This window comes from Brachionichthys hirsutus, chromosome 12 (assembly GCF_040956055.1).
Source record: "Brachionichthys hirsutus isolate HB-005 chromosome 12, CSIRO-AGI_Bhir_v1, whole genome shotgun sequence".
Classification (NCBI taxonomy): Eukaryota; Metazoa; Chordata; class Actinopteri; order Lophiiformes; family Brachionichthyidae; genus Brachionichthys; species Brachionichthys hirsutus.
Genome location: NC_090908.1, coordinates 261,824 through 288,543, shown reverse-complemented (window position 1 = coordinate 288,543; position 26,720 = coordinate 261,824). Strand labels below are relative to the sequence as shown.

At 49.8% G+C, this 26,720-nt stretch overlaps 1 protein-coding gene across 1 annotated transcript; it reads left to right on the top strand.

Moving 5' to 3' along the window:
- dgkh (diacylglycerol kinase, eta) lies at positions 1-21,118 on the top strand. The gene is made up of 25 exons (XM_068746087.1): positions 1-54; positions 1,998-2,130; positions 2,448-2,554; positions 2,752-2,877; positions 3,344-3,446; positions 5,006-5,168; positions 5,297-5,405; positions 5,600-5,821; positions 5,895-5,986; positions 7,227-7,292; positions 9,547-9,617; positions 10,163-10,282; positions 10,539-10,656; positions 10,733-10,843; positions 10,985-11,081; positions 11,210-11,317; positions 11,905-12,018; positions 12,087-12,221; positions 13,176-13,336; positions 13,553-13,658; positions 14,339-14,431; positions 17,124-17,243; positions 17,478-17,583; positions 19,171-19,301; positions 21,004-21,118. Exons 1-25 carry the CDS (start codon positions 1-3, stop codon positions 21,088-21,090), a joined length of 2,853 nt encoding a protein of 950 aa, XP_068602188.1. The 3' UTR covers positions 21,091-21,118.
- The last annotated feature ends 5,602 nt before the right edge of the window (positions 21,119-26,720 follow it).

Genomic DNA, 26,720 nt, shown 5'->3' with positions numbered 1-26,720 from the left:
ATGGAGGACTGGATCAGTTTGCTCAAGTCTGTCCAGTCGAGAGAGCATTATGAGGTAAGAACCCATTGCCAGATGATCACGTATCCAGCATGATGGGGAGGAACCTGTACTGGGTCTGAACACATCACCTTCAGGATGACTGCTGATTTACAGAATGCTCTGAACTGTAAGGAATGTGAGTAGAACGGGGCACCCGGGAACACACACACACACACACGGTTACACAGTGCACATCTGCACACATACAGTATAATGCGAAGATACACAGCCACTATAGTTTTATAGTATACATGTTGTGTACCCGAATAGCATCCAAACGTCGCCCAACACGTCTGATTCCGCAGGAGCCCAGCGGTGGTACCCCGGCGGTGGTACCCCGGCGGTGGTACCCCGGCGGTGGTACCCCGGCGGTGGTACCCCGGCGGTGGTACCCCAGCGGTGGTACCCCTTACGACCCCAGCTGTGACTCATGTAGGGAGATTGTAACTGTAACGGAGACTAGAGAGCAAGGCTGTCGAGTTAAAGCAGCTGATGTTGAGGATTCCTGTCGTCAGCAGGCGTGTTAATCTGAGCTGCATGTTGACTCGGTGGCCAGCAGAGGGAGCTCTGCATTTTAATGCCTCTGGTAATTGTATACAATACCCCATTCCTACAATGCAGCCGCACCCCCAGAACTCACACGCATGGTATATACAATGGGTATATATGCACAAACACATGGCATGCACACCTGGTACACACCTGGTATACACACATACAGGGCATGCGCACCGGGTACACGCATGGTATACACACATACAGGGCATGCGCACCGGGTACATGCATGGTATACACACATACAGGGCATGCACACCGGGTACACGCATGGTATACACACATACAGGGTGTGTGCACCTGATACACGCGGGGTATACACACATACAGGGTATGTACACCTGGTACGTGCAGGGTATACACACATACAGGGTATGTACACCTGGTACGCGCAGGGTATACACACATACAGGGTATGTACACGCGTGGTATACACACATACAGGGCATACACACCTGGTACACATCTGGTATACACACATACAGGGCATACACACCTGGTACACATCTGGTATACACACATACAGAGCATGCACACCGGGTACACGCATGGTATACACACATACAGGGTATGCACACCTGGTACACGCATGGTATACACACATACAGGGCATGCACACCTGGTACACGCAGGGTATACACACATACAGGGTATGCACACCTGGTACGCGCAGGGTATACACACATACAGGGTATGTACGCCTGATACACGCATGGTATACACACATACAGGGTATGCACACCTGGTACACACATGGCATACACACATACAGAGTGTATATATATATACACACGGCGCACACCGGGTACACACCTGGTATACACACATACAGGGTATGTACACCTGGTACACGCAGGGTATACACACATACAGGGCATGCACACCGGGTACACGCATGGTATACACACATACAGGGTATGTGCACCTGGTACGCGCAGGGTATACACACATACAGGGCATATACACGCATGTGTAGTAGACACACCGGGTACACACACGGGATATACACACATATATTATATGCACACAGGGTACACACACAGGGCACACACACCTCTAGCAAGCCGTTTTTCTGCTTTGCAGGTCACAGGTGTTGCTAGAGCTTATGCTAGCTTACTACAGGTGAGAGGTGGGATACACCCCGGATGCGTCGCCAGTGCCTCAGTTTGAGTGTTCCTTTCACCTAAAGCACGGTTCTGGGGGGGCAGATACCGTTTCTCAGACGGATTATGCTGCATGTTACTGGAGAACTCGCTGGCGTTTAAAAACTACGTCTGCAGTATGTTTGAGCATGTGAAGAAATGAAATGTAACTCTGTGTATTACTGCAGTACGTTCTGTATTCTGTGCTCAAAGCTGTCGTGTTCTGTGTGCTGCCAACCTGTTTACCCTCTCCTTCGTCAGACTGCACAGTTTAATGTGGAACATTTCTCAGGGATGCACAACTGGTACGCCTGCTCCCACGCACGCCCGACCTTTTGCAACGTCTGCAAAGATAGCTTATCTGGAGTCACGTCTCACGGCCTGTCCTGTGAAGGTGGGCACCACACACACACTCATGTACTGTCACACAGCTGGGGCCAGCGTAAGGTCAGTCCTAGATTTGACCCCCCAGCCTGGAGTGATGAGGGTCGCGTATCTTTCAGCCAGCAGGCCGGGATCTTTTACTGACTTTATAAATGATTTCAATATTTGAACATACCTGAGCACCAATTAATAAAGTTTAAGACGCTTTTATGAATTGAGATTGTAACAATGCACTAGATCACGCTTTACTCTGACACCCGTCTGTAGTACTCTGTACTGATATAAATATAATAGTCAATGCTGTTCAAGGCTGGCTGTGCTTTTCAGTGTGCAAATTCAAAGCCCACAAACGTTGTGCTGTCAGAGCGATCAACAACTGCAAATGGACAACGCTGTCCTCCGTGGGGGGGGACATCATTGAAGACGAGGAGGGGGTGAGTTCAAAGCTTTCATTTGGTTGATCATGAGGCCCATTGAAGCGGATTTCTGATGTTAGCTTATGAGACAGACTAGATTTCCTTAAACAGCTGTCCTCTCGCCGTGTGTGTGTGTGTGTGTGTGTGTGTGTGTGTGTGTGTGTGCGTGTGTGTGCGTGCGTGTGTGCGCGTGCGTGTGCGTGTGGAACCTACAGGTTGCTATGCCTCACCAGTGGTTGGAGGGCAACCTGCCCGTCAGTGCCAGGTGTGCCCTCTGTGATAGAACCTGTGGCAGCGTCCTGAGGCTGCAGGACTGGCGCTGCCTCTGGTGCAAGGCGATGGTGAGACCAGCTGTTCCGCTTCACGGGGCGCGGGGGCGAGAGGCGGGGTACACCCCGGACGTGTCGCCAGAGCATCGTGGGCCACGCGGACAGAAACATCCATTCACACAAACGCTCACACACTTTAGAGCAATCAGTTGACCTGAGCTGTTTGTGGAGGTGGGAGGAACCCGGAGAACCCGGAGAACCCGGAGAGAACCCTCGCAGACACAGGGAGAACATATAAACTCCACAGAGATAGGATTCGAACCTGGTACCTTCTTGCCAGCGCCAACCACTTTGCCACAAGAGGTTCTTTTTCATTACTGCTGTACATCCAGAGAAAACAATCACAAGTAGTGAATGGGTGAATGAATGAGTGAATGAATGGGTGAATGAATGAGGGAATGAGTGAGTGACACACCTGACCTAATATAGATTGTGTACTTTGTGTCTGAATGCATCGTCCACATTGTCTTTGTTCCAGGTGCACACAGCCTGTCTGGACTCGTACCCCCACAAGTGTCCTCTAGGGCAGTGCAAAGTGTCCATCATTCCTCCGACCGCACTCAACAGCATCGACTCAGACGGTAGGCCCCGCACACGTGCACGCCACACACGTGCACGCCACACACGTGCACGCCACACACGTGCACGCGCACACTGACCGGGTGACGAGGCTCCTCTGGGCAGTCGCTACATTTCAGACATGAATAAGTGACGTTCATTCCTCTTACTGGGCTTCTCTCTGACCTTTGACCTCCCTTCTCTGTCCCATTGAAGCAAAGTGTTGGGAGGGAGCAGCGGGAGAATATGATTATATACCCGGGGGGTGGGGCACACGGTACACAGTACACGCCCCCCCTCTCACGCTGCTGTAGTCAGAAAGCAAAGACAAAGTTGGGCTTGATAATGAGGCTATTCTCTCTGAGCTTCTAAACGGTGCCGGGAAAGAATTTACTGAATATCTAACTAACTATCATACTCACTAACTATCTAACTAACTAACTAACTAACCATCATGCAAAATGGGGAAGACAATGGGTCAGAAAGAAACAGGAGGAAGGGCAAATCACAAATGAGGTTCTCTGTCTCTCTCTCTCTCTCTCTCTCTCTCTGTCCTTCACTCGTTCTCCATTTCTTCTCATTCCTGGAGCTCAGTTGTGATGGGGGGGGTCACAATGCTGGTGCATTGTGACCCCCCCCTCACGCTGCTGTGGCGATCAGTCGCCGAGAGCGAGAGAGAAATTAGAAGAATGTACAAGAGACAAGAATTTAACTCCTGCTTTGTTGAGTTTCATCATCCGGACTGGACCTGAGGTGGGTTCTGTCTGTGTTGCCATGGAAACCCCTGCCCACGCTCCAACCTGCCATTAGAGGACACTCGGGCCGTTCACCCTGCTACTATGTTTTGTGAGCGTACAGCGAGTTTGAGGGACATTAAATATCAAGCTGACATTTTTTCTAATGTGGTTACTGATGGGTTCATTTGCATATTTTTAATTGTTTAATGTAACTGTTAGGTGAAGAACAGCCCCATCTAGTGGGCAGCGATGTTGTGTGCCCTGAAGGTATTGTGATGTCACTGGGTCAAGAGGTGGAGCCATGAAGGTTATAAATAAATGAGTTCCGGGAAGCGGGGCAGCAGGCGGTCTTTGTCTCTTGCCTGTTTCATTCCGGTACGTCTGAAAATGAATACAACAATGTTAGAGACTTAAGCAGCACTTTAAATAAACGAAATACTCTATGAAGATAAGCTGCTCCTTCACGCAGCATCAGTAATCCTTCTGGGATAACTGGGTGACGGCGCCGTCTCCTCTCTGGATCCAGAGATCCCTCCAAGGTGTGATTCTGCTCCGTCTCACTCACGTACGGTGACAAGATTCTGAATCTACATTCGTTCTACACACCTGAGCACCTTACAATAAAAGAGGCCTTCAAATACCATGCAGGCAGATCATGTTTGGACCACCACAGTCTCCCCGATCAGAGGAGAACTCTGGTGGAGCTGATTCTCTGCTCGTCTGAGTCTTCAGCTCTGATCGATGCATCGATTCACTCATTGATTGAACTATTTTGTGGGCCTCAGGATTCTGGAGAAAGTACATACTGAGGGGTGGAAATGGAGGGCTTTGCTCTTTCTCCACAGGTTTCTGGAAGGCCACTTGTCCCCCAACATGTGCCAGCCCCCTGCTGGTCTTTGTCAACTCCAAAAGTGGCGACAACCAAGGAGTGAAATTCTTACGCCGTTTCAAGCAGCTGCTCAACCCGGCTCAGGTCTTTGACCTGGTCAATGGTGGGCCGCACCTCGGGTAAGAAGACGAGCACGGAGCCGTGCCTGAAGGCGTTGTGCACGGACGCAGTCATTAAATGGCCTTGATGACATGCTCTCCAAAGCGTTCTATGCAGTAGCTCCCATCTGATGCTGTTTGTTTGTTAGTCTACGCCTGTTTCAGAAGTTTGACAACTTCCGGATCCTGGTGTGTGGAGGCGACGGCAGTGTGGGCTGGGTCCTCTCCGAGATCGACAAGCTCAACCTTCACAAGCAGGTGAAGTAACAAGCACGACGATGAACATTCATGGTACGACTTCTCCTTCACCACGAGACAAATAGCCACAGAAACGGTGCGGCTCTGGCTGACATGCCGGTTTATAATTATTATCTTTTGCTTTTATTCCTGGACATCCTGCATAAAGATACACACACACACTCATTCTGATTAAAGCTCTGCTAATGTTTCAGTGCCAGCTGGGGGTGTTGCCGCTGGGTACGGGTAACGATCTGGCTCGTGTGCTGGGTTGGGGTCCATCGTGTGACGATGATACTCAGCTGCCCCAGATCCTGGAGAAATTGGAGCGAGCCAGCACTAAGATGCTGGACCGCTGGAGCATCATGACCTATGAGATTAAAATCCCTCCCAAATCGAGCTGCCCCACCACACCTGAGGGAGCCGGAGACTGCCAGGTGCTGACGGGAGTAATGAATGAGTGAAGCAGGCTTTGAACTGCAGTCGAAGCTGACCCTGAATGTCTTCCAGTTTCACATTGCAGCCTACGAGGACTCGGTTGCTGCTCACCTCACAAAGATCCTCAACTCGGAGCAACACTCTGTCGTCATCTCCTCTGCGAAGTATGTGTTTGTACCACCGTAACGAAATGAAATGAAATGCTTTATTTATCATTATCTGTCCGCAACACACACCGAAATCGCGTTTCCACCCTCGAACAACGGGCCCCTCGAAACAACCGCACACTAATACGTGCATCAAAGGGCGAAGGCGCCTTGCTCAAGGGCACCTCGGCAGTGCTCTGGAGGCAGAGTGGCCCCTCTCCAGTCACCAGCCCACACTCCACATTCCACCAGAGCTGGGACTCGAACCAGGTGGACTTCTCCGCTTCCCAGCCCAGGGCCCAACCCACCGAGCCACTGCCCTGAAGCCGCCGTCCTGGTGCTGCTGACCCCGTTGCTGCATTTCACAGGTCATCACGTCAAACTACTAAAGTCAGAAAAGAGGCCAGGAATTACTGCCACTGTCTTATTTACAATATAGGAACTACTTTGTCTCAATTGGTAACTAACTATAAGACTGAGCACATCTGGGGTTCCTCAGGGGTCCATTCTTGGGCCTATTCTATTCACTATCTACAGTGGAAGATAAAAGTAGATGCACTCTTTAGAATTTCTTACATTTATTCCTAAATTGGTCATAGAATGTGATCTTTATCAAAATCACAAGAATGAGCAGTGTGTGCTTGAACGAATGCCGTGTATTTATTCAGCGTAGCGTGTAAACGTTCACACGCCAAAGGGGCGACTCACTCCCCCACGCGGCGTGTCGAGGGTAGAATATCACGTCTCTGACCACACGTATGCAGACGACGCACACTTTTATATTGCTTTTAACTGCTCTCAGTAATTGTAGATTGAGATTGAGTAGAATCAAGTTTTCTCCAAGTGACTGTAGTTGGCCCCAAAAATGAAAGGTCAAAGTTCAGTGCCTCTTAGCTGAGTGTAAGCATCAGTCCGTTAGAACTGAAGAAGCCTCGTCTTCAACCGAACTTAAACGAGTCCAGTGGAGTCCTCGTGATCTGGATGCTTGAGAAGCTTCAGAGCGGCCGTGAGGAAGGATGGCGCCGTCCACCATGGCGCCGTCCACCATGGCGCCGTCCACCATGGCGCCGTCCACCATGGCGCCGTCCACCATGGCGCCGTCCACCATGGCGCCGACAGCAAACCATCAAAGCCCAACAAGATGCACGATTCTAGCTAACGGTTGAGGTGATGAGGAAAGGTCATATTTAATGTGCCAGACTTGAGCCTCGCCTTCATCACGTGTTCTACCAACACCCACGTTCTGTTTCTCTGACAGGATCCTTTGTGAAACAGTGAAGGCTTTTGTTGCCAAGGTTGGGAAAGCCTTTGATAAGAGTGCAGAGCATTCAGAAGACTTTGACACGATGTCTCTGAAGGTACGTGTGGAGGTGAGCCGTGAGCCGTGGGCCGTGAGCCGGTTGGGCCTGCTGTCAGACGACGCCTCCTCTGTGTCCCCCAGTGTGCCGTCCTCAACCAGAAGCTGGACTCCCTCCTCCAGACGCTCGATGCAGGTTGCCCAGCTGTACCACCGAGTCCTCGCTGCTCCTCCTCTCCGATTGTGGAGGAGGAGCAGGAGGAGTCGTCCAGCGAGGATAGCCTGACAGAATTGAAGGAGAAGCTGGAGGAGGAGGAGACGGAGACGGAGACGGAGAAGGGGAGCCAGCTGTTTGGGAGCAGGCAGCAGCTGATCCTCCGGGCCGACAGCCTGAAGAAAGCCGTGCGTCAGATCATCGCCGAGGCTGAGCGAGGTGATGCCCGGCTGGATGCCCCGGCTAGATGCCCCGGCTAGATGCCCCGGCTAGATGCCCCGGCTGGATGCCCCGGCTGGATGCCCCGGCTGGATGCCCCGGCTGGATGCCCCGGCTGGATGCCCCGGCTAGATGCCCCGGCTGGATGCCCCGCTAGATGCCCGGCTGGATGCCCCGGCTGGATGCCCCGGCTGGATGCCCCGGCTAGATGCCCCGGCTGGATGCCCCGCTAGATGCCCGGCTGGATGCCCCGGCTGGATGCCCCGGCTAGATGCCCCGGCTAGATGCCCCGGCTAGATGCCCCGGCTGGATGCCCCGGCTGGATGCCCCGCTAGATGCCCCGGCTAGATGCCCCGGCTAGATGCCCCGGCTAGATGCCCCGGCTAGATGCCCCGGCTAGATGCCCCGGCTAGATGCCCCGGCTAGATGCCCCGGCTAGATGCCCCGGCTAGATGCCCCGGCTAGATGCCCCGGCTAGATGCCCCGGCTAGATGCCCCGGCTAGATGCCCCGCTAGATGCCCCGGCTGGATGCCCCGGCTAGATGCCCCGGCTAGATGCCCCGGCTAGATGCCCCGGCTAGATGCCCCGGCTAGATGCCCGGCTAGATGCCCGGCTGGATGCCCCGCTAGATGCCCGGCTGGATGCCCCGGCTGGATGCCCCGGCTAGATGCCCCGGCTAGATGCCCCGGCTAGATGCCCCGGCTGGATGCCCCGGCTGGATGCCCCGCTAGATGCCCCGGCTAGATTACCCTGGCTAGATGCCCCGGCTATATGCCCCGGCTAGATGCCCCGGCTAGATGCCCCGGCTAGATGCCCCGCTAGATGCCCCGGCTAGATGCCCCGGCTAGATGCCCCGGCTAGATGCCCCGGCTAGATGCCCCGGCTAGATGCCCCGGCTAGATGCCCCGGCTAGATGCCCCGGCTAGATGCCCCGGCTAGATGCCCCGGCTAGATGCCCCGGCTAGATGCCCCGCTAGATGCCCCGGCTAGATGCCCCGGCTAGATGCCCCGGCTAGATGCCCCGGCTAGATGCCCCGGCTAGATGCCCCGGCTAGATGCCCCGGCTAGATGCCCCGCTGGATGCCCCGGCTGGATGCCCCGGCTAGATGCCCCGGCTAGATGCCCCGGCTAGATGCCCCGGCTAGATGCCCGGCTATTCATTGATTACCCATGGGTTTGCTAGCATGTGGCTTTTCATTAGCCTTGCTGCTTTATTCATTGATTACCCATGGGTTTGCTAGCATGTGGCTCTTCATTAGCCTTGCTGGTTTATTCATTGATTACCCATGGGTTTGCTAGCATGTGGCTTTTCATTAGCCTTGCTGGTTTATTCATTGATTACCCATGGGCTTGCTAGCATGTGGCTTTTCATTAGCCTTGCTGGTTTATTCATTGATTACCCATGGGCTTGCTAGCATGTGGCTTTTCATTAGCCTTGCTGGTTTATTCATTGATTACCCATGGGTTTGCTAGCATGTGGCTTTTCATTAGCCTTGCTGCTTTATTCATTGATTACCCATGGGCTTGCTAGCATGTGGCTTTTCATTAGCCTTGCTGGTTTATTCATTGATTACCCATGGGTTTGCTAGCATGTGGCTTTTCATTAGCCTTGCTGCTTTATTCATTGATTACCCATGGGCTTGCTAGCATGTGGCTTTTCATTAGCCTTGCTGGTTTATTCATTGATTACCCATGGGTTTGCTAGCAGATCCATCCATCTTCAGACTCCAAGCCCGCGTAATGTCGTAGCACGATTAGCACGGACTGTGATGTTTCCTCTGTTCAGTGGTTGAAGAGCAGAATGCCCACCCAGAGGGGGCCGAGCTGTCACCTCTCCTAGAGGTCAGGAAGGAGAGCGAGGACGAGATCAGAGACGGTGAGAAGGACGAGGACACCAAGGAATCGGAAGCTGTGCCGTGTAAGTGCTCCATCGCGCCGCGCTGCTACTGATAGATAAGGATAGTTCTCCTCAATCACAGTAACATTAATATAATCATTGTATTATTAGTGTTATCTAGAGATCATGCAGTACTGAAATGCTGCCGCCTGCTGGACAAGCAACAAGGCAAACAGAAAAAAGCAAAAGGTTGTCGATTTAAAAACAAGACGTGGACTGAGTCGGCTAAACTCTCGAGTTACACCTTCTACATCAAACACACAGGATCAATTGGTATAAAACTATATGTTTGATAGAATCACGTCTGCACTGACAGAAAACTATTCAAGCAACCCCGTTTACTGCTGATGCTAATCCGATAGCTCCGGCCGGTCGTTATCATTAACTGGTAACATGATTGATTACTGATTCATTCGCTAGCGCATGTGGCAGATACTCACCGCTAGTGTGATTGTTTACTTCTGCTTTCAGCTATGTACACATTTATGTACACATTTATGTACACATTTATGTACACATTTATGTACACAGAGGTGTGGAGGTGAAAGTTCTTCTTCTGTGTCCAGCTGCTAAGAGTCCCTGTCCTCCAGCGGAGACAAAGGTGAGCCGCAGCACTCAGGCCTGTGGCTCCTTCACCACCAGTAAAGAGAACCTTCCTGTACTCAACACACGCATCATCTGCCCTGGTACACGCACACGCACACGCACACAAAGGAATTCGGAATACAATGTGAATCATGGTAGAACGATACATGAAACAACGGGCTGGTCTTTGAAGTCTGAGGAGCACACCTTTTAAATTAAAGTAAATATTCCTCCCGTTAGCTTTATCATGTTCAATGGTTGCATTGCTCTCTGCTTCAAGATAGCAGTGCACCATCTCACGACAAGATCAACACTGCTATGGACACTCGGGTGTGTGTGTGTGTGTGTGTGTACAAGGCTTGCGGGCTGGGCTGGCTGCCTCGATTGCTGGTAGTTCCATCATTAGCAAGATGCTCCTGGCTAACATCGACCCGTTTGGAGCCACGCCCTTCATTGACCCGGACCTCGACTCGCTGTGAGAGTCTTCCTGCCTCTCTTTTGATCGCGTGTCCACGTCTGTCTCTCACTCCATTTGTTGTTTCTCCATGCAGGGATGGCTACATGGAGAAGTGTGTGATGAATAACTACTTTGGCATCGGCCTTGATGCCAAGATCTCCCTGGAATTCAACAACAAGCGAGAGGAACATCCAGAGAAGTGCAGGTGTGGTCTCATCCTCGAGCAGAAGACCAAAGGTCGACTCCATTGTTAGAGAGAGAGAGAGAGAGAGGGAGAGGTCTTTGAACGTTGCTACTCAGACATTCCACAACACCTATAATCTCACCGTGTGTTTCTGATGCCCAGGAGTCGGACCAAGAACATGATGTGGTATGGTGTTCTGGGTACGAAGGAGCTTCTTCAGAGAACTTACAAGAACCTGGAGCAGAAGGTCCAGCTGGAGGTGAGAAAGGGAACTTCATGTAGATTACAGCTGTGGGTCAGACTCCTTACCGTCGCTCAGACGGGGGGTGGAGCCTATGCCCTTCTGGTGCTGGTCCAGCTAAGCTCTGCTGGTTGCTTTCCCCCCAGTGTGACGGCCAGTACATCCCCCTCCCCAGCCTTCAGGGGATTGCAGTATTAAACATTCCCAGCTATGCGGGTGGGACCAACTTCTGGGGGGGCACCAAGGAGGATGACGTGAGTACATCACAGTCTGAATAGATGCACCGAACACGCACACACCTACACACGCACGCACGCACACACACACACACACACACACACGCACACATCTGCCTGACTGTAATGGAGAGATCCTGCTTCAGCTTGACACTGATAACCTGGAGGTTAAAGGGGGGGTGATTAGAGGTCACGCGCACACACACACCTACACACGCACGCACACGCACACACACACACACACACACATCTGGCTTTGTGTAGCTGTTTAACTGGAAAGGAGAAACATTAAACAGTTACAGGATTTTAAATGCAAATACATCAAGTTGAGGGCTTTTCTCAACAATATTTCAGTGAGATTAAAAAAGAGATTAATTTGATCAATTAATTACAGATCATAATTCATTAATCTCTCAAATTATTATTATTATTTTTAATCTCTTGACAGCAATAATTTATTCACACATATTGGGAGACTTAGTGCCAAAAACAGAGCCCAGATGGGTTAGTTGATATAGAAGGACACCAAGCTAATTATTGAAGATGATTACAGAGCACATGATCAAAGGACGCAACAGTAAACCCTTTTCTGTGTTGTGCTGCAGATCTTCTGTGCCCCATCCTTTGATGATAAGATCCTGGAGGTTGTGGCTGTTTTTGGGAGCATGCAGATGGCTGTGTCCAGAGTCATTAAACTGCAACACCACCGCATAGCACAGGTGAGGAAACCGCAAACGCGTACAAGGAAATATCGAAACCTAATCTAGACCGCTCTGTCCCGAATCAGTGCCGCACAGTGAAGATCACTATTCTTGGTGATGAAGGGGTTCCCATTCAGGTGGATGGTGAGGCCTGGATCCAACCACCTGGAGTCATCAAGATCCAGCACAAGAACAGGGCCCAGATGCTCACCAGAGACCGGGTGAGACTCGGTGGGGGGCAGCAAACGGATTAAAAAGGACCTCTGTTGGTTTTAAGAGTCATTCTGGAGAATGGATGCGTTATAATTTTTTATTATTATTATATATATTAGGGCTGCAGCTATTGATCATTTAAGTAATAGATTAATTAATTTGAGTAATCAGAATATTTGTAAGATAAAAATAAAACAAACAATTTCTTTTAAACTACACACTCATTAGCATTAAGATTGCACTTTAGTTTCATAAAATACCTGAGTGAAGCCTCGCACTATAAAAAATATATAGATAGATAAACTCTAATTATACAAGAATACTTTCTGTATCAAGTATGGCAATATCAATAAAAGTAGCATGCGTCAAACCTTATAAATTAAACCAACTATAAATTAAAAGCTCGAGGTCAGTCACGTCTGTATCGAAGCCTCGTCACTGGTTTGGTTTCGACTTTGGCCTGACGGGGTTAAATTCAGTAATAACGACTCATAACGTGACTGAAGCTTTCGTGTACAGCGCTGTAACGCTGTGGGCGTGGCAGCAGACGCCACTCACAGGTACGGCGACGGCGTGGTGACGTGTCTATGATGTTTTGATAATGGAGTATTGGTTCGAGTCCCGGACCGTCGTCCATCTCGCCGACTGACCCCCCCACCGTTCAACGTCTTTCAGCTAGGGGGCGTTTAGACTTGTTTTATAGTCTCCTACAATCAGACATGTTCTACATGAGTTCATACATACTTTATATTTTAGCTTGAAACCAAAGTCCATCCAGAATGTGCAGGCGGGTCAAGTCCAAACAATCGATCAATCAATCAATGACAAGGCTCGGTTGCACCTTGTTTCATTGACCTGCTCGAGCGGCCATCACGACGGACCCCCCCGGACGGCTTCCCCGTGTGTGAACACTAATGAAGCGAATCCAATTACTCGATTACTTGATCTTGTTTTCTTTGCAGGCATTTGAGAACACGCTAAAATCCTGGGAGGACAAATTGAAATACGACAAGCCTCCCCTGAGGCCTCACCTCTACCTTCAGCAGTCTGTGGATCTGGCCACAGAGGAGGAGGGCGCTCTGGTGCAGGCGAGCGCTCGAGCCGCAGAGGAGCTCATTACAAGGTTCGCATGCATCGACATTGTTTTCTCTTCTTCTCTTCTATAGTACGTTTCCAAAGCTTCAGAGCCAAAGATGGGGACTCGTTTAAAACCTAGAAAAGCAGCCAACACCTCCACCCAAACTGAACATCGTAATAATAAGCCTTATCCTTCACCCGTGAGGCGACAGTGCTAACCACTACGCCACCCTACACACTGATATGTGTTCTCTCGTTGCAGGATTTGTGAGGCTGCACAGACCGACGGGCTGTTGGAGCAGGAACTGGCTCATGCTGTTAATGCAGCGTCTCATGCCATCAACAAAACACACCCCAAGTTCCCCGAGGTCAGCTACCACAGGAACCAGCACCGTAGTGATTGCTGCGTCCGGAGGAGATGCAACCTGAGTTCAGGCATTTGTTGGGCTTGTTCAGTATGTTTCACCTCTTTCAGGTGAAGCTGTTACACTCACACCTGAGTTTTACTGCTACGGTGGGGCAGGGCAGCAAGGAGGTCACAGGTTCAGATCCTGTGAGGAGCTTGCATGTTCTCCCTGCGTGGGTTCTCCAGTTCCCTCCCACCACCAAAGCTAGCATAGGTGAACTGGAGATTATAAATTGCCTCCAGAAATTAGCATCGCTGCTAAAACCTGGTTCTAGACATCTATAATGTTAAAAGTGTACGCTGTCCCTGTATAGTAAAAACGAATACTAGATACCTCTCTTCTGAGGTGCACTCCGACTAGACAGGCTGAAGAAAGGGATGCTGAATGTACCTGCATTCTAGTGAACAGGTAAAAGCCCATAAATAATCAATCTGCTTGATGACGCTGTCGTATGAACACCGACGCCGCTCTGTAACCGAAGCGAGGCGTTGAGCCCAGGGCTCAACTGAAGACACGCGTGTCATGGCTGGTACCTTACACGTACTATTACATAAACTTAGACGTAACAGTTCTGCCTTGAACCCCCGCCCCCCCCCCCCCCCCTTAACAATAAAGTATGTTCTGATTCCGATGATTTCCAGAGTCTGACCAGAAACACAGCAATAGAAGTGGCGAGCAGCGTCAAGGCTCTGTACAACGAGACCGAGTCCCTTCTGCTCGGTCGAATCTCACTGGTGAGTCGCTAGGGACGTAGCGTCGATAGGGACGTAGCGTCGTTAGGGACGTAGCGTCGATAGGGACGTAGCGTCGATAGGGACGTAGCGTCGATAGGGACGTAGCGTCGATAGGGACGTAGCGCCGATAGGGACGTAGCGCCGATAGGGACGTAGCGTCGATGGGGACGTAGCGTCGATAGGGACGTAGCGTCGATAGGGACGTAGCGCCGATAGGGACGTAGCGTCGATAGGGACGTAGCGTCGATAGGGACGTAGCGTCGTTAGGGACGTAGCGTCGATAGGGACGTAGCGTCGTTAGGGACGTAGCGTCGATAGGGACGTAGCGTCGTTAGGGACGTAGCGTCGATAGGGACGTAGCGTCGATGGGGACGTAGCGTCGATGGGGACGTAGCGTCGATGGGGACGTAGCGTCGATGGGGACGTAGCGTCGTTGGGGACGTAGCGTCGATAGGGACGTAGCGTCGATAGGGACGTAGCGTCGTTAGGGACGTAGCGTCGTTAGGGACGTAGCGTCGTTAGGGACGTAGCGTCGATAGGGACGTAGCGTCGTTAGGGACGTAGCGCCGATAGGGACGTAGCGTCGTTAGGGACGTAGCGTCGATAGGGACGTAGCGTCGTTAGGGACGTAGCGTCGTTAGGGACGTAGCGTCGTTAGGGACGTAGCGTCGATAGGGACGTAGCGTCGTTAGGGACGTAGCGCCGATAGGGACGTAGCGTCGATAGGGACGTAGCGTCGATAGGGACGTAGCGTCGTTAGGGACGTAGCGCCGATAGGGACGTAGCGTCGATAGGGACGTAGCGTCGATAGGGACGTAGCGTCGATAGGGACGTAGCGTCGATAGGGACGTAGCGTCGATAGGGACGTAGCGCCGATAGGGACGTAGCGTCGCTAGGGACGTAGCGTCCATAGGGACGTAGCGTCGATAGGGACGTAGCGTCGATAGGGACGTAGCGTCGTTAGGGACGTAGCGTCGATGGGGACGTAGCGTCGTTAGGGACGTAGCGTCGATGGGGACGTAGCGTCGATGGGGACGTAGCGTCGATGGGGACGTAGCGTCGATGGGGACGTAGCGTCGATGGGGACGTAGCGTCGATGGGGACGTAGCGTCGTTGGGGACGTAGCGTCGTTGGGGACGTAGCGTCGATAGGGACGTAGCGTCGATAGGGACGTAGCGTCGTTAGGGACGTAGCGTCGTTAGGGACGTAGCGTCGTTAGGGACGTAGCGTCGATAGGGACGTAGCGTCGTTAGGGACGTAGCGCCGATAGGGACGTAGCGTCGTTAGGGACGTAGCGTCGATAGGGACGTAGCGTCGTTAGGGACGTAGCGTCGTTAGGGACGTAGCGTCGATAGGGACGTAGCGTCGTTAGGGACGTAGCGCCGATAGGGACGTAGCGTCGATAGGGACGTAGCGTCGTTAGGGACGTAGCGCCGATAGGGACGTAGCGCCGATAGGGACGTAGCGTCGATAGGGACGTAGCGTCGATAGGGACGTAGCGTCGATAGGGACGTAGCGTCGATAGGGACGTAGCGTCGATAGGGACGTAGCGTCGTTAGGGACGTAGCGCCGATAGGGACGTAGCGTCGATAGGGACGTAGCGTCGATAGGGACGTAGCGTCGTTAGGGACGTAGCGTCGATAGGGACGTAGCGTCGTTAGGGACGTAGCGTCGATAGGGACGTAGCGTCGTTAGGGACGTAGCGTCGATAGGGACGTAGCGTCGTTAGGGACGTAGCGTCCCTTGATGGGGACGTAACGTCGATGGGGACGTAGCGTCGTTAGGGACGTAGCGTCCCTTGATGGGGACGTAACGTCGATGGGGACGTAGCGTCGTTGGGGACGTAACGTCGATAGGGACGTAGCGCCGTTGGGGACGTAATGTCGATGGGGACGTAGCGCCGTTGGGGACGTAGCGTCGTTGGGGACGTAACGTCGATGGGGACGTAGCGCCGTTGGGGACGTAGCGTCGATGGGGACGTAGCGCCGTTGGGGACGTAACGTCGATGGGGACGTAGCGCCGTTGGGGACGTAGCGCCGTTGGGGACGTAGCGTCGTTGGGGACGTAACGTCGATGGGGACGTAGCGCCGTTGGGGACGTAGCGCCGTTGGGGACGTAGCGCCGTTGGGGACGTAGCGTCGTTGGGGACGTAACGTCGATGGGGACGTAGCGTCGATGGGGACGTAGCGCCGTTGGGGACGTAGCGCCGTTGGGGACGTAGCGTCGATGGGGACGTAGCGTCGTTGGGGACGTAGCGCCGTTGGGGACGTAGCGCCGTTGGGGACGTAGCGCCGTTGGGGACGTAGCGCCGTTGGGGACGTAACGTCGATGGGGACGTAGCGCCGTTGGGGACGTAGCGCCGTTGGGGACGTAACGTCGATGGGGACGTAGCGTCGATGGGGACGTAGCGTCGTTGGGGACGTAACGTCGATGGGGACGTAGCGCCGTTGGGGACGTAGCGCCGTTGGGGACGTAGCGCCGTTGGGGACGTAGCGTCGATGGGGACGTAGCGCCGTTGGGGACGTAGCGCCGTTGGGGACGTAGCGTCGATGGGGACGTAGCGTCGTTGGGGACGTAGCATATTTACGCCACAGTATTTCATATTTGAACAGTATTAAGGTACTGAAGCACAATTGTGGCGTACATGACGTCTTCTAGTTCCTGAATGTAGCTGATCTGGTTCCCCTTGCAGCAGCTGGACCCGCCTGAGGAGCAGCAGCTGACCAGTGCTGTGCAGAGTGTGGAGGGGGAACTGGGCAAACTGGTCGAGATCCCGTGGCTCCGTCGTGTTCTGCAGCCCAATGACGAGGAGGTAGGAAGCCTCGCAAACAGAAACAGTGGAGTCGTGCTTCTTTAGGGTGGAACCGACGCCGGTGTTCCTGGTCCTCGTACGGACCCCTTTCAAGCCTGAACCACTCGATGATTATCATACTTTATGTATTAAAGTGTTCATGGAAGCTAACATAAATGTGTTGTGTGGCTCAAGGTAACAGGAGAGCGGAGTAGCTAAGTGAAATGGAATAGGTTGACTGTGCTTGTGTACCAGGACCCCTCCCTGGGTTACGGCAAGAGGAACAGTCTCGGCAGCATGTTTCGCATCGTGCCCAAATTCAAGAAGGAGAAGGCCGTCAAGAAGACGAGCCCCCAGTCAGGTAGGTCTGGAGTCTGTCCCATCTGTCTGTCCCATCTGTCTGTCCCATCTGTCTGTCCCATCGGTCTGTCCCATCGGTCTGTCCCATCGGTCTGTCCCCAATGCGGCTGTACCTGGGAAAGTTATTTACCATGTCTCTTCTAATTAAATGGACAAAGAATACATTGGAAGAATATTTTTTCTTGTTAGTCATGATGTAGACTTTTCATTCAAATGGCATGGACCTGGCTTAGCGCCAACAGAAATAGTTTCACACATTTTTACTGTCCCATATTCATATTTCCCCGCCCCCTGGGATTTGTTACTCCTTATTTATTACACAACAATAAATGGGCTTATTCAAGCACAAAATCAGTTTATACCTCGACCGCAAGCAGCAACGTCCGATCACTATAGCCTCCTGGGACCCGGCCCGGTCTCAGGAGGCTATACATAGAGGTATTACTGCGTTGCCATGTCTTTGTACAAACACGGTGAGCGTATTCCATGATCTCACACGCCGTCTTCAGCGTTCATGTTCTCATTCAGTCAGCATGGCTTCATAAAGGCTCGCCCAGGAAAGAGCGGCTGAACTGTGGGGGGGGGGGGCTCCATTAGATCACTATGGGACGTGGTGGGACACGAGATTCCTGTCACGGAACGATTAGCAGCGACCGCGTTATGCTAACTTATCGGCACGGCTCCAAGGTCTCCGGGGAACGTTTCCAGCTCCTTGCTGACGCTGTGCCTCGATTGGTTAAGCTGGTTCTGAAGGTAAAAGGGGAACCAGCCTGATAACCTCAGTCAGACTTTAACTGAATCAATCGCTTATCTTATCAGAGTTCCACCTCACACACAGCGGAACCTCTGCTCACGAGTTTAGTCCGATCTTTGGCTCCGATCGCAACCCGAAGCGTCCGTTAACCAAAACGACGGTTTCCATTCAGTTAATCAATGTGTAGCGAAAATATAACAACCGTAAAGACAAAACAGCACAGTGCAGTTATACACGCACACGTACATTATATATACACTAATACTAGAATGAAACATAATAAGTGCACACTTTGTGGCTGATGGTGGTACTCCTTCGCTTCTCAGCCCCACTACAAGTAGCCATAAAGAGGCTAAACACAGGAAGCGGTTAGCGCTGTCGCCTCACAGCGATAAGGCACCGGGTTCTCATGTTCTCCGGGTTCTCTGGTTTCCTCCCGCCTCTAGAAGCATCCTGGTTGTTTGGTTCTGCCTGGCTCGGTGATGCGCTGGTGACTCCTTCGGGGTGTGGCCCGCCTCTCGCCCGTTGTCAGCAGGGACAGGCTCCACGATGCCGAGCTCGTTGGGTCTTTGTGTTCTACTGTATTCGGAGCAAACGGAGACGGCGCTGGATGAATACGGGCCGTTCTGTGCATCAGCCGTTTTGGAGCGACCGACCGCCACCATCCCACCCGCTTCCTCTCTGACGCCCGCCCATCATTTTCACTGCTTTCTCTGCAATGATTGACATTGAATGTGTGAGGCTGTGCATGTGCTGTGAGAGCGTGTGCGTGCGCGTGCGCGTGCCCCCCCACGGGGCGCTCTGAGCCTCCCTGTTCTGTGTGCGTGTGACCAGTGGAGCGGTGGGGGACAGAGGAGGTGGGCGTCTGGCTGGAGCAGCTGAGTCTGGGGGAATACAGAGACGCCTTCATCCGGCACGACGTCCAAGGCTCAGAGCTGCTGCACCTGGAGAGGAGGGACCTGAAGGTACGAGAGTCTCTTTAACCCACTGACACGGTCTCGGCCCAGTCGGTTGCCACGGTGATCCGTGAAGGTTGAATCTGGAGCGACTGGACTTCCGTTCGCCGTTTAAAGATGGCGTCTGCCCCACCCACTTGCAGCGCAGTCTGAGCTTCTGCCCTCAAAGTTTCACATCCGTTCACGTTTAGAACAAGTGAAACTGCTAATGATGCTAACGGCTGCCTGATGCTCTATTCATCAAAAGGAGACGGCACCGACGCCACTCTGGGTCCGATCCAGATTAAATCCGGTGGTGAGATAGAGGACCCCCCCCCCCCCCCCACATGACTGTCACACTATTCAATAATCAGCCGAGATATTGAGGAAGACATTCTGAAGCTCCATTGACTGCAATGTTAACGAGGAATTCAAAGTGATCCAGAATCCAGAATCTCTTCTGGATCAGCACCAGAATAGAATCATCTGTTCCTGAAGACGTTCTGAGTTGTGTTGCTAAGGACGGACAGACATCGCCTCGGCGGGGGTGACTAGAATGGATTAACGTGCGTAAACGACACATTTGCTCTGATTCATGGTTTTAATGCAGAATTTGTATGAACTGAAAATGAAAGCTGAATTTTTGATATTTTGTAATTCAAACATGAAAGAAATATAACTTGTATTTGACTTTAATACTGAACAAAACATAGTGTGTGTGTGCGTGTGTGTGTGTGTGAGAGAGTTGCTGGAGCCGATCCCAGCTGGCTACGGGCAGGAGGCTGGGCACTGCCCGGATGGGATGCGACCTCATCTCGGGGCCACACCAAAGACAACAACAGTCATTCTCACGGACATTTTTGTGTTCATCACATCCACCTCGCATGTATTTGGAGGTGGGAGGAACCCGGAGAACCCGGAGAGAACCCATGCAGATACCAGGAGAACATACAAACTGTACGGAGAGTGATCGAACCCGGAACCGGTGTGGCACCATTCATCCATCCATCTTCTCCCCGAGGTGGGGGTTCAGAAACCACCGGCGTGTGAGATCTCAGCGATCCAGAAGAAGACTGGTCGAAAGGATCTGATCTTATGTTCTAAAGGAATATATAAGCTGGGGGGAGGACATTTAGCGAGCTATCACGTTCTACTATAACACGTTATATGCAGAATTCTTTATTCCATCAACGTGGGAGCCATTCAATTATGCAGCAAAATATTGATCCCCACTTGTATATGAAGGATACTTTTATTCTGTAAGAGAAAAGTATGAAAAGCTGTCGGAGAGCGCAGACCTCCGCCAAGCACCTCAGTCCCTCTAGATTGTAATTTAGAGAATTTGCCCTCCATTCATTATATCTATATTTTTAGATTCCGGTGACATCATTCGTTTTGCGTTAGGGTTACACTTTCAGTAATGGTGGGTTCTTCTGGATCTAGATCCAGAGCCTTCCTCCTCCTCCTCCTCCTCATGTCCACCAGCTCTCGAGCTTTCCCCGTCATCGTCCCAACATTCGAGGTCTCTACTCTGTCCTAAACTCTTCCATTCCCTCTTCTCTCGCTGCTGCTGCACTCGTCTTCCTCCTCCTCCTCCTCTTCGTCTCTGTCTTTGACCCACAGTCATCCAGCTTCCAGCAGTGTCCCGTGGGTCAACGTTCCGCCGGCGTCCCGAGGTGTTACCGTATTTGGTTGAAATGGCTTATAATGTGCTGATCTCCTTTCTCCTCAGGATCTGGGGATATCCAAAGTGGGTCATATGAAGAGAATTCTCCAGGGAACTAAGGACTTGGCCAAGTTCTCCACGGCTGACCTGTAGCGTGAAAGCGAGTGCTACCCAAGTGGGGACGGAAATGTTCCGCTCACATGCCTGAAACAGGTTGGGAGCACCACAAGCGGTCTGGATCTTATTCCTTCTGCTCAGAACACAGCTCTGTTTGTTGGGAATCAGATAGATCCACGTACTCGTTTGTTCTTTGGTGCAAGAATGACAGAAGAGAAATGCAAATTTAAGTCATGGATTTCACAATAAAAGCCATTAAATTCATGGCACACAATCAGGTATGCTTGCCTGAGTTAACGAGCGAGTGGCGGAACCGGGCCGTCCCAGATGTGGGATTCGGCTTCACGTCTGTCTCGTGTTGCACAGCTGCAGTGACATTGAAGTAACCTTTGCAAATGCTGCTCGTGGGGACTCACTTAGGAGGTAAACGCATAATAAAGTCTAGATGGTAATCTGGGAAGTGTGGAAAGAGCCACATGAAATGCTCGGTCCACTTCAGATATGTTTAGCTGCATGATTACTGTCTTGAAGTATTGTGGTGCCATTTGTTACTACTGACAGCATCCTTTCTTCTAGCTTTAATTTATTTTGTTTGCATGATAAGGACGTGGCAAAGATTTTAGAATGTGCTTTACATATTGACATCGTTTTGACGTTTTGAAAGATCTGTTGATCAGGTATGAGACATCAAATTGAATGTCTAAAAACATCTAGTAAATTTGTTCAGATTGCACCTGAGGAAAAGGATTTGGGAAAGTAAACGTGTTGGTTAGAAGCAAGCCACAAATTGTTGTTGATGTTTTAGGGAAGACTTAAAGGCACTTTTTACTACAGTACTTATGTACAAGTCTTATATCGTTACATAGAATTAGCTGTTCACCTGAACCCTTCCACTTTGTATAGCTTAATACAGTGTTTCAAAGTAATTTAGGAATTACATTTTAAATATTTTATAGAGCAGTTGATCTGCAGTAAATATTGTGTTAGTGCATCTTAATTTTTCATCATATGTCAAGTCAAATGTCAGTAGAACACTACTTCTACGTGTTACTTTCTGGAGTGGTGGTATTACAGGGTATGTTTCTAGATGCAATGTTGCACACACACACACACACACACACACACACACCAGTGTATGCATCGGTTGTAATTCTACAGATTACTGACATTGCATGCATTGTCAACTGCATTAATATCTTACATGATGATGATCACGTTTTATTCTAATGATGGTGCAATAATTGATCTCTTGATACCTTCTCCGCTTTCTGATGTCTTTCAGTGGGAGAATACCTTGAAAGTTGTCCTTTTTTTTCAACATTCTCTTCCTCAAGGTTTGCGGATCACATTTTAAAATAGACACACAAACGACTCTTTTTTCTTCCAGGTTGAACATGCTTGTCTGTGGATGACTAGTTTCTAGTTTTTGCTCCTGTGCTTCCAAGTCAATGCGGATGAGTAGAATTGGCAGACATGACTGATGTGTTATTCAGTAACTTATATCACACTGTGTTTGAGTTTGTGTAATACAGATTTGCATATTGTACCTTATTAGCAAATGTATACTTAGTTTTGCCAAATAATTTTATAATATTATTTTCCCCTTTAGAGAAAGTGTTTGTTTCTTGGTGCGTTTCTTCCCATCACATTAATAAGGCTTCTGTAGGAATTTATAGAGAAGCCAACTAGATTTTTATGAATATTATAAGTGCAAAAACTATTCTTCACAGTATCGTAAATCATAAAATACAAGTATATCGGCGTTTGAATTAACAGTAGTCCTGCATTAGCTCTGATATCCCAACAGAGGGCGTCATACCGCTACAGCCAGTGCAAGATTTTAACATTGATTCTGTGTTAGTATCTAGTGCTGGTGATTGGAAAGCCGAAATCAATAAGCCTATGAATCTATTTCTAACACAAGTTGGCTTTTTTATGTACGACCCAGAATATTCGGCATATTGTGTAAAACATAGATAAAATACAATTAAGCTATATTAAAAACTGATTTTTAGGGTTATAGCGTAACTCTCACTCTCGACAGCATTCCAGCAACTTTCCAGGTCTTTTTTTTTGCCTTTGTCCCAATTTCCTTCAGACATATGGTTTACATCAAATTTGGAAAATACATATTTTGTTTGTACAGTTTTCAATTGAGTATACAGTACAGTTTGTCAAAGATTAGGAAAAATGTCATCATTCTGTTTTGACATGCTGTTGAAATGCATTGCCGAAGATAGTCTCCATAAATGTGGAAATATCTTTTCTGTTGTTTTCACATCTACCTGACTGAAGAAGATGAAATGAAATGTCTGGAAACGTTCAGACACGATTCCTGGCCTTTCCATATAAAGTGGAAGCAGCCGTTTCCCATGCCGGTCTGTGAATACACAAAACCCTCATGAGCCTCAGGCAGACAGGATATCATGTATAAATACACAAAACCCTCATGAGCCTCAGGCAGACAGGATATCATGTATAAATACACAAAACCCTCATGAGCCTCAGGCAGACAGGATATCATGTAGCCTTTGACCTGACTCCTAAAATCATGGAACAAACATGAATTTCATTTGTTTACATTATGTTTACAATGCCAAAATGTAATTTTATAAGAATATATATATCCTGGTATGAATACTATTTGCATATTTATGGCCTAAGGTTGATATGATGTGTTTTGTGCTTTCAGCTGTCACTGTACTACTATCTGGATGATTTTGTTAAGATGGTTGATAATCTTTCTGACTACTAAGTGACTGTTTTCTGTGCCTTTTTATGGTGATAAAGCATGCAGATATTTATTACAATTTGGAGTCAATGAGATGTGTATTTTTGTATTTGGAATAAATAAATGGTTCATCATTTGTTGCAGTTTTTAAGATGCCTTAAAGTAGGCTGCCTGTTCATAGCTCTCTTCAGTAAAACCAAATACATATGCGGTGTGTTTCTGCCTCATTATTATGCATCTTTACTTCCAACAAAAGAATGTGTTTGTACATAAAACAGTTTTGCACTAAAATAATCTTCTGTTCCAAGCTTAGCTTTTCTACATTGCTCTTGAATTCTATTTAAACCAGTAGTCGGATTGCTCCATTGTTGCATGAGATTGTGGGCCATCTTTGGCGTTAGGTTCTCTTAAAACCCACATCCTTTCTTCTGAAGGATCTATTTTTATCAGTCTTTGAATGCAAACAAATAGGGCACTGCTTTTTCTGAGATACATTAATGTAGACAGAGAAGGTGATAGCTCTGGGGAGGAAAAAGAAGCGTGGGCGAGCATGTTTGAACATGTCGTTGTTGGCCGAAAGCAGGCCCGTCGACAGGTGGGGGACAACCGGGCACGTTGTCCCGGGCCCCAGCAAGTCTGTCGACGGCCCTGGCCCAAAGCGTTCCATTCGGGCACAACACACACATTTCTGTTTAACTGCCCACAGTTTTAATGATCTTTCATCAAATAAGGAGTCGGTACGTTTCCTGCTTACTTGGTTTTTATACCAGCACTGTCATCTATTTTTTGCCATGAAAACAAATCTTTAGCATGTGGCTACAACAGTAGCTTCACCACCAAGTACAGACTGAATGAATAATGCGTCTCTGAGTGTCCAGAAAAGCGCTCGATGAAATCTACGTTTTTGGGTTTTGTTTGCTTGTTTGATTGTAAAGATTTTCTCAGTAATGCATCAAAACCTGAAGACTGGGATGTCCAAGCTAAGGGCCTGAGACAGGCCGATGGACATGATCCTACAACGCGACTAAATGGATGATTCATCTGATTAAAGGCTAATAAAAAAGGGCCTGAGACAGGCCGATGGACATGATCCTACAACGCGACTAAATGGATGATTCATCTGATTAAAGGCTAATAAAAAAGGGCCTGAGACAGGCCGATGGACATGATCCTACAACACGACTAAATGGATGATTCATCTGATTAAAGGCTAATAAAAAAGGGCCTGAGACAGGCCGATGGACATGATCCTACAACACAACTAAATGGATGATTCATCTGATTAAAGGCTAATAAAAATGGCTATTTGGAAATGATTGACTTTACTCCACAGGTTAGTGAACGGATCTTTCTGGAGTTGCTAGTCTTGATTCACAGCACAAATTGTCGTACATAATTTATTTTCAGTGATAAAAGTGTTAAATATGAACCTGAAAAGCTGCTCTTTGCACGCTGAACGGGCGGAAAGCCAATTTCCCTGCAGTTCGATTGCTCTGGCCTCGACAGTTTCCTTGTAAACACCGTGTCTGTTTTTCTGCGTGTGATTGATGATGTCTTATTGGATCAACGGGGATGTGACGCACGGTCAATGAGGACTTTGGGTCATATTTGAGAGCCGCTGAAATGTATCGATAGAGCGAATGGTCCAGCGCCGCGCGCCGCGCGCCGACGCTGCGTGTGCGTGTGCGTGTGCGTGCACGTGGTTTCTGATGGTTTACGTCACAAGCCGCGGCCCGTCTCGCCATGTCCTCGCCCAGCGGTCCAGGCCTGCACGCATTTGTCCAGGTGCACTAGCGGGCGTGCGTGTGAAGACAGTGCGCGGATAGCACCGGTGAGCTGGAGCCGGACGCTGGAGTCCAGCCCTGAGCGGTGAGCTTCTCCTTTAATCCGAAATAAACAAGCTAATCCGTTTATTTAGAAGGTGATGCCGATCCTTTACTAACCAGCCGCTAGTTTACGCTAGTGAGCTGACGTCACAACCCGAGCCGCCTGGCTACTAACTAGCAGGACAGCTAGCTTGGATGTTCTGTTTAGGGGTTAATTATATGTGCAGGACGTAAGACAGCCACTTGGCGCTTTGTGTGACCGAGGCAGTGACGTCATGAGTCGCGCCTGTGCGGCCTGCTTTTGCTGCAGCGTGAGTGCTAGACGTGTACAAGTACAAGTACACGTTTGAAGCCATATTCAGTCTTGTTACACCTGAAGCTCAACTTTACATGCAGTTGTACATTTATTTAGTCACCAATGATTGAGATCTATTTTTAATTATTCGGTTTATCAGCAGCGTGACGATGAATATATTTATTAGATGGAATATATTTACTGCATCTTGGCAGGTTTATGATCATGTGCATTGAGCTAAAACCCGGCAGTGTGCGTAATGTCCTGATCAACCAGAGGGGGAGCACTCATTGAGAATGCAGAGGAGCTGGCAGTGAAGCTTGATGGATATCACAGATCTCCTTCCAGCAGGACAAGACGGCAGCAGAGGACACCAAGTCCCAGCAAGCATTGGTCCCGGAGGACGGACACCGAGTCTGTGCGTTTGTGCGTTTGTTGTGTGGTAAAAAGAGGATGTGCATTCGGCTCTCTTCATGATCGTCCCTCTGTGCAGATATAGCACGGACCTAATTAATCAAAGACCATGTTCATGACAGGAAAGACTACAATGATGGCCGTCGGTCTGTCCATTTGTTACTGAAGCTCAGACGGAGGTTTGCATTCAGATGGTTTCACTGTTGAATGTGGCCCAGGACGCATTCACGGTACAGAGCACCAGATCAGAGCTCTGTCGGCGCTCGAGAGCATCTCTGGTGTCCAGGTGTGTTCACGTGTTCACTTTGAGCGGTCTACCTGAAACGGGTTCCTAACGTCCGATGTTATTTTCTAAATTCACTTGGATTGTTGGTTTGTAATTGTTTTTTTTGCTTTCTGT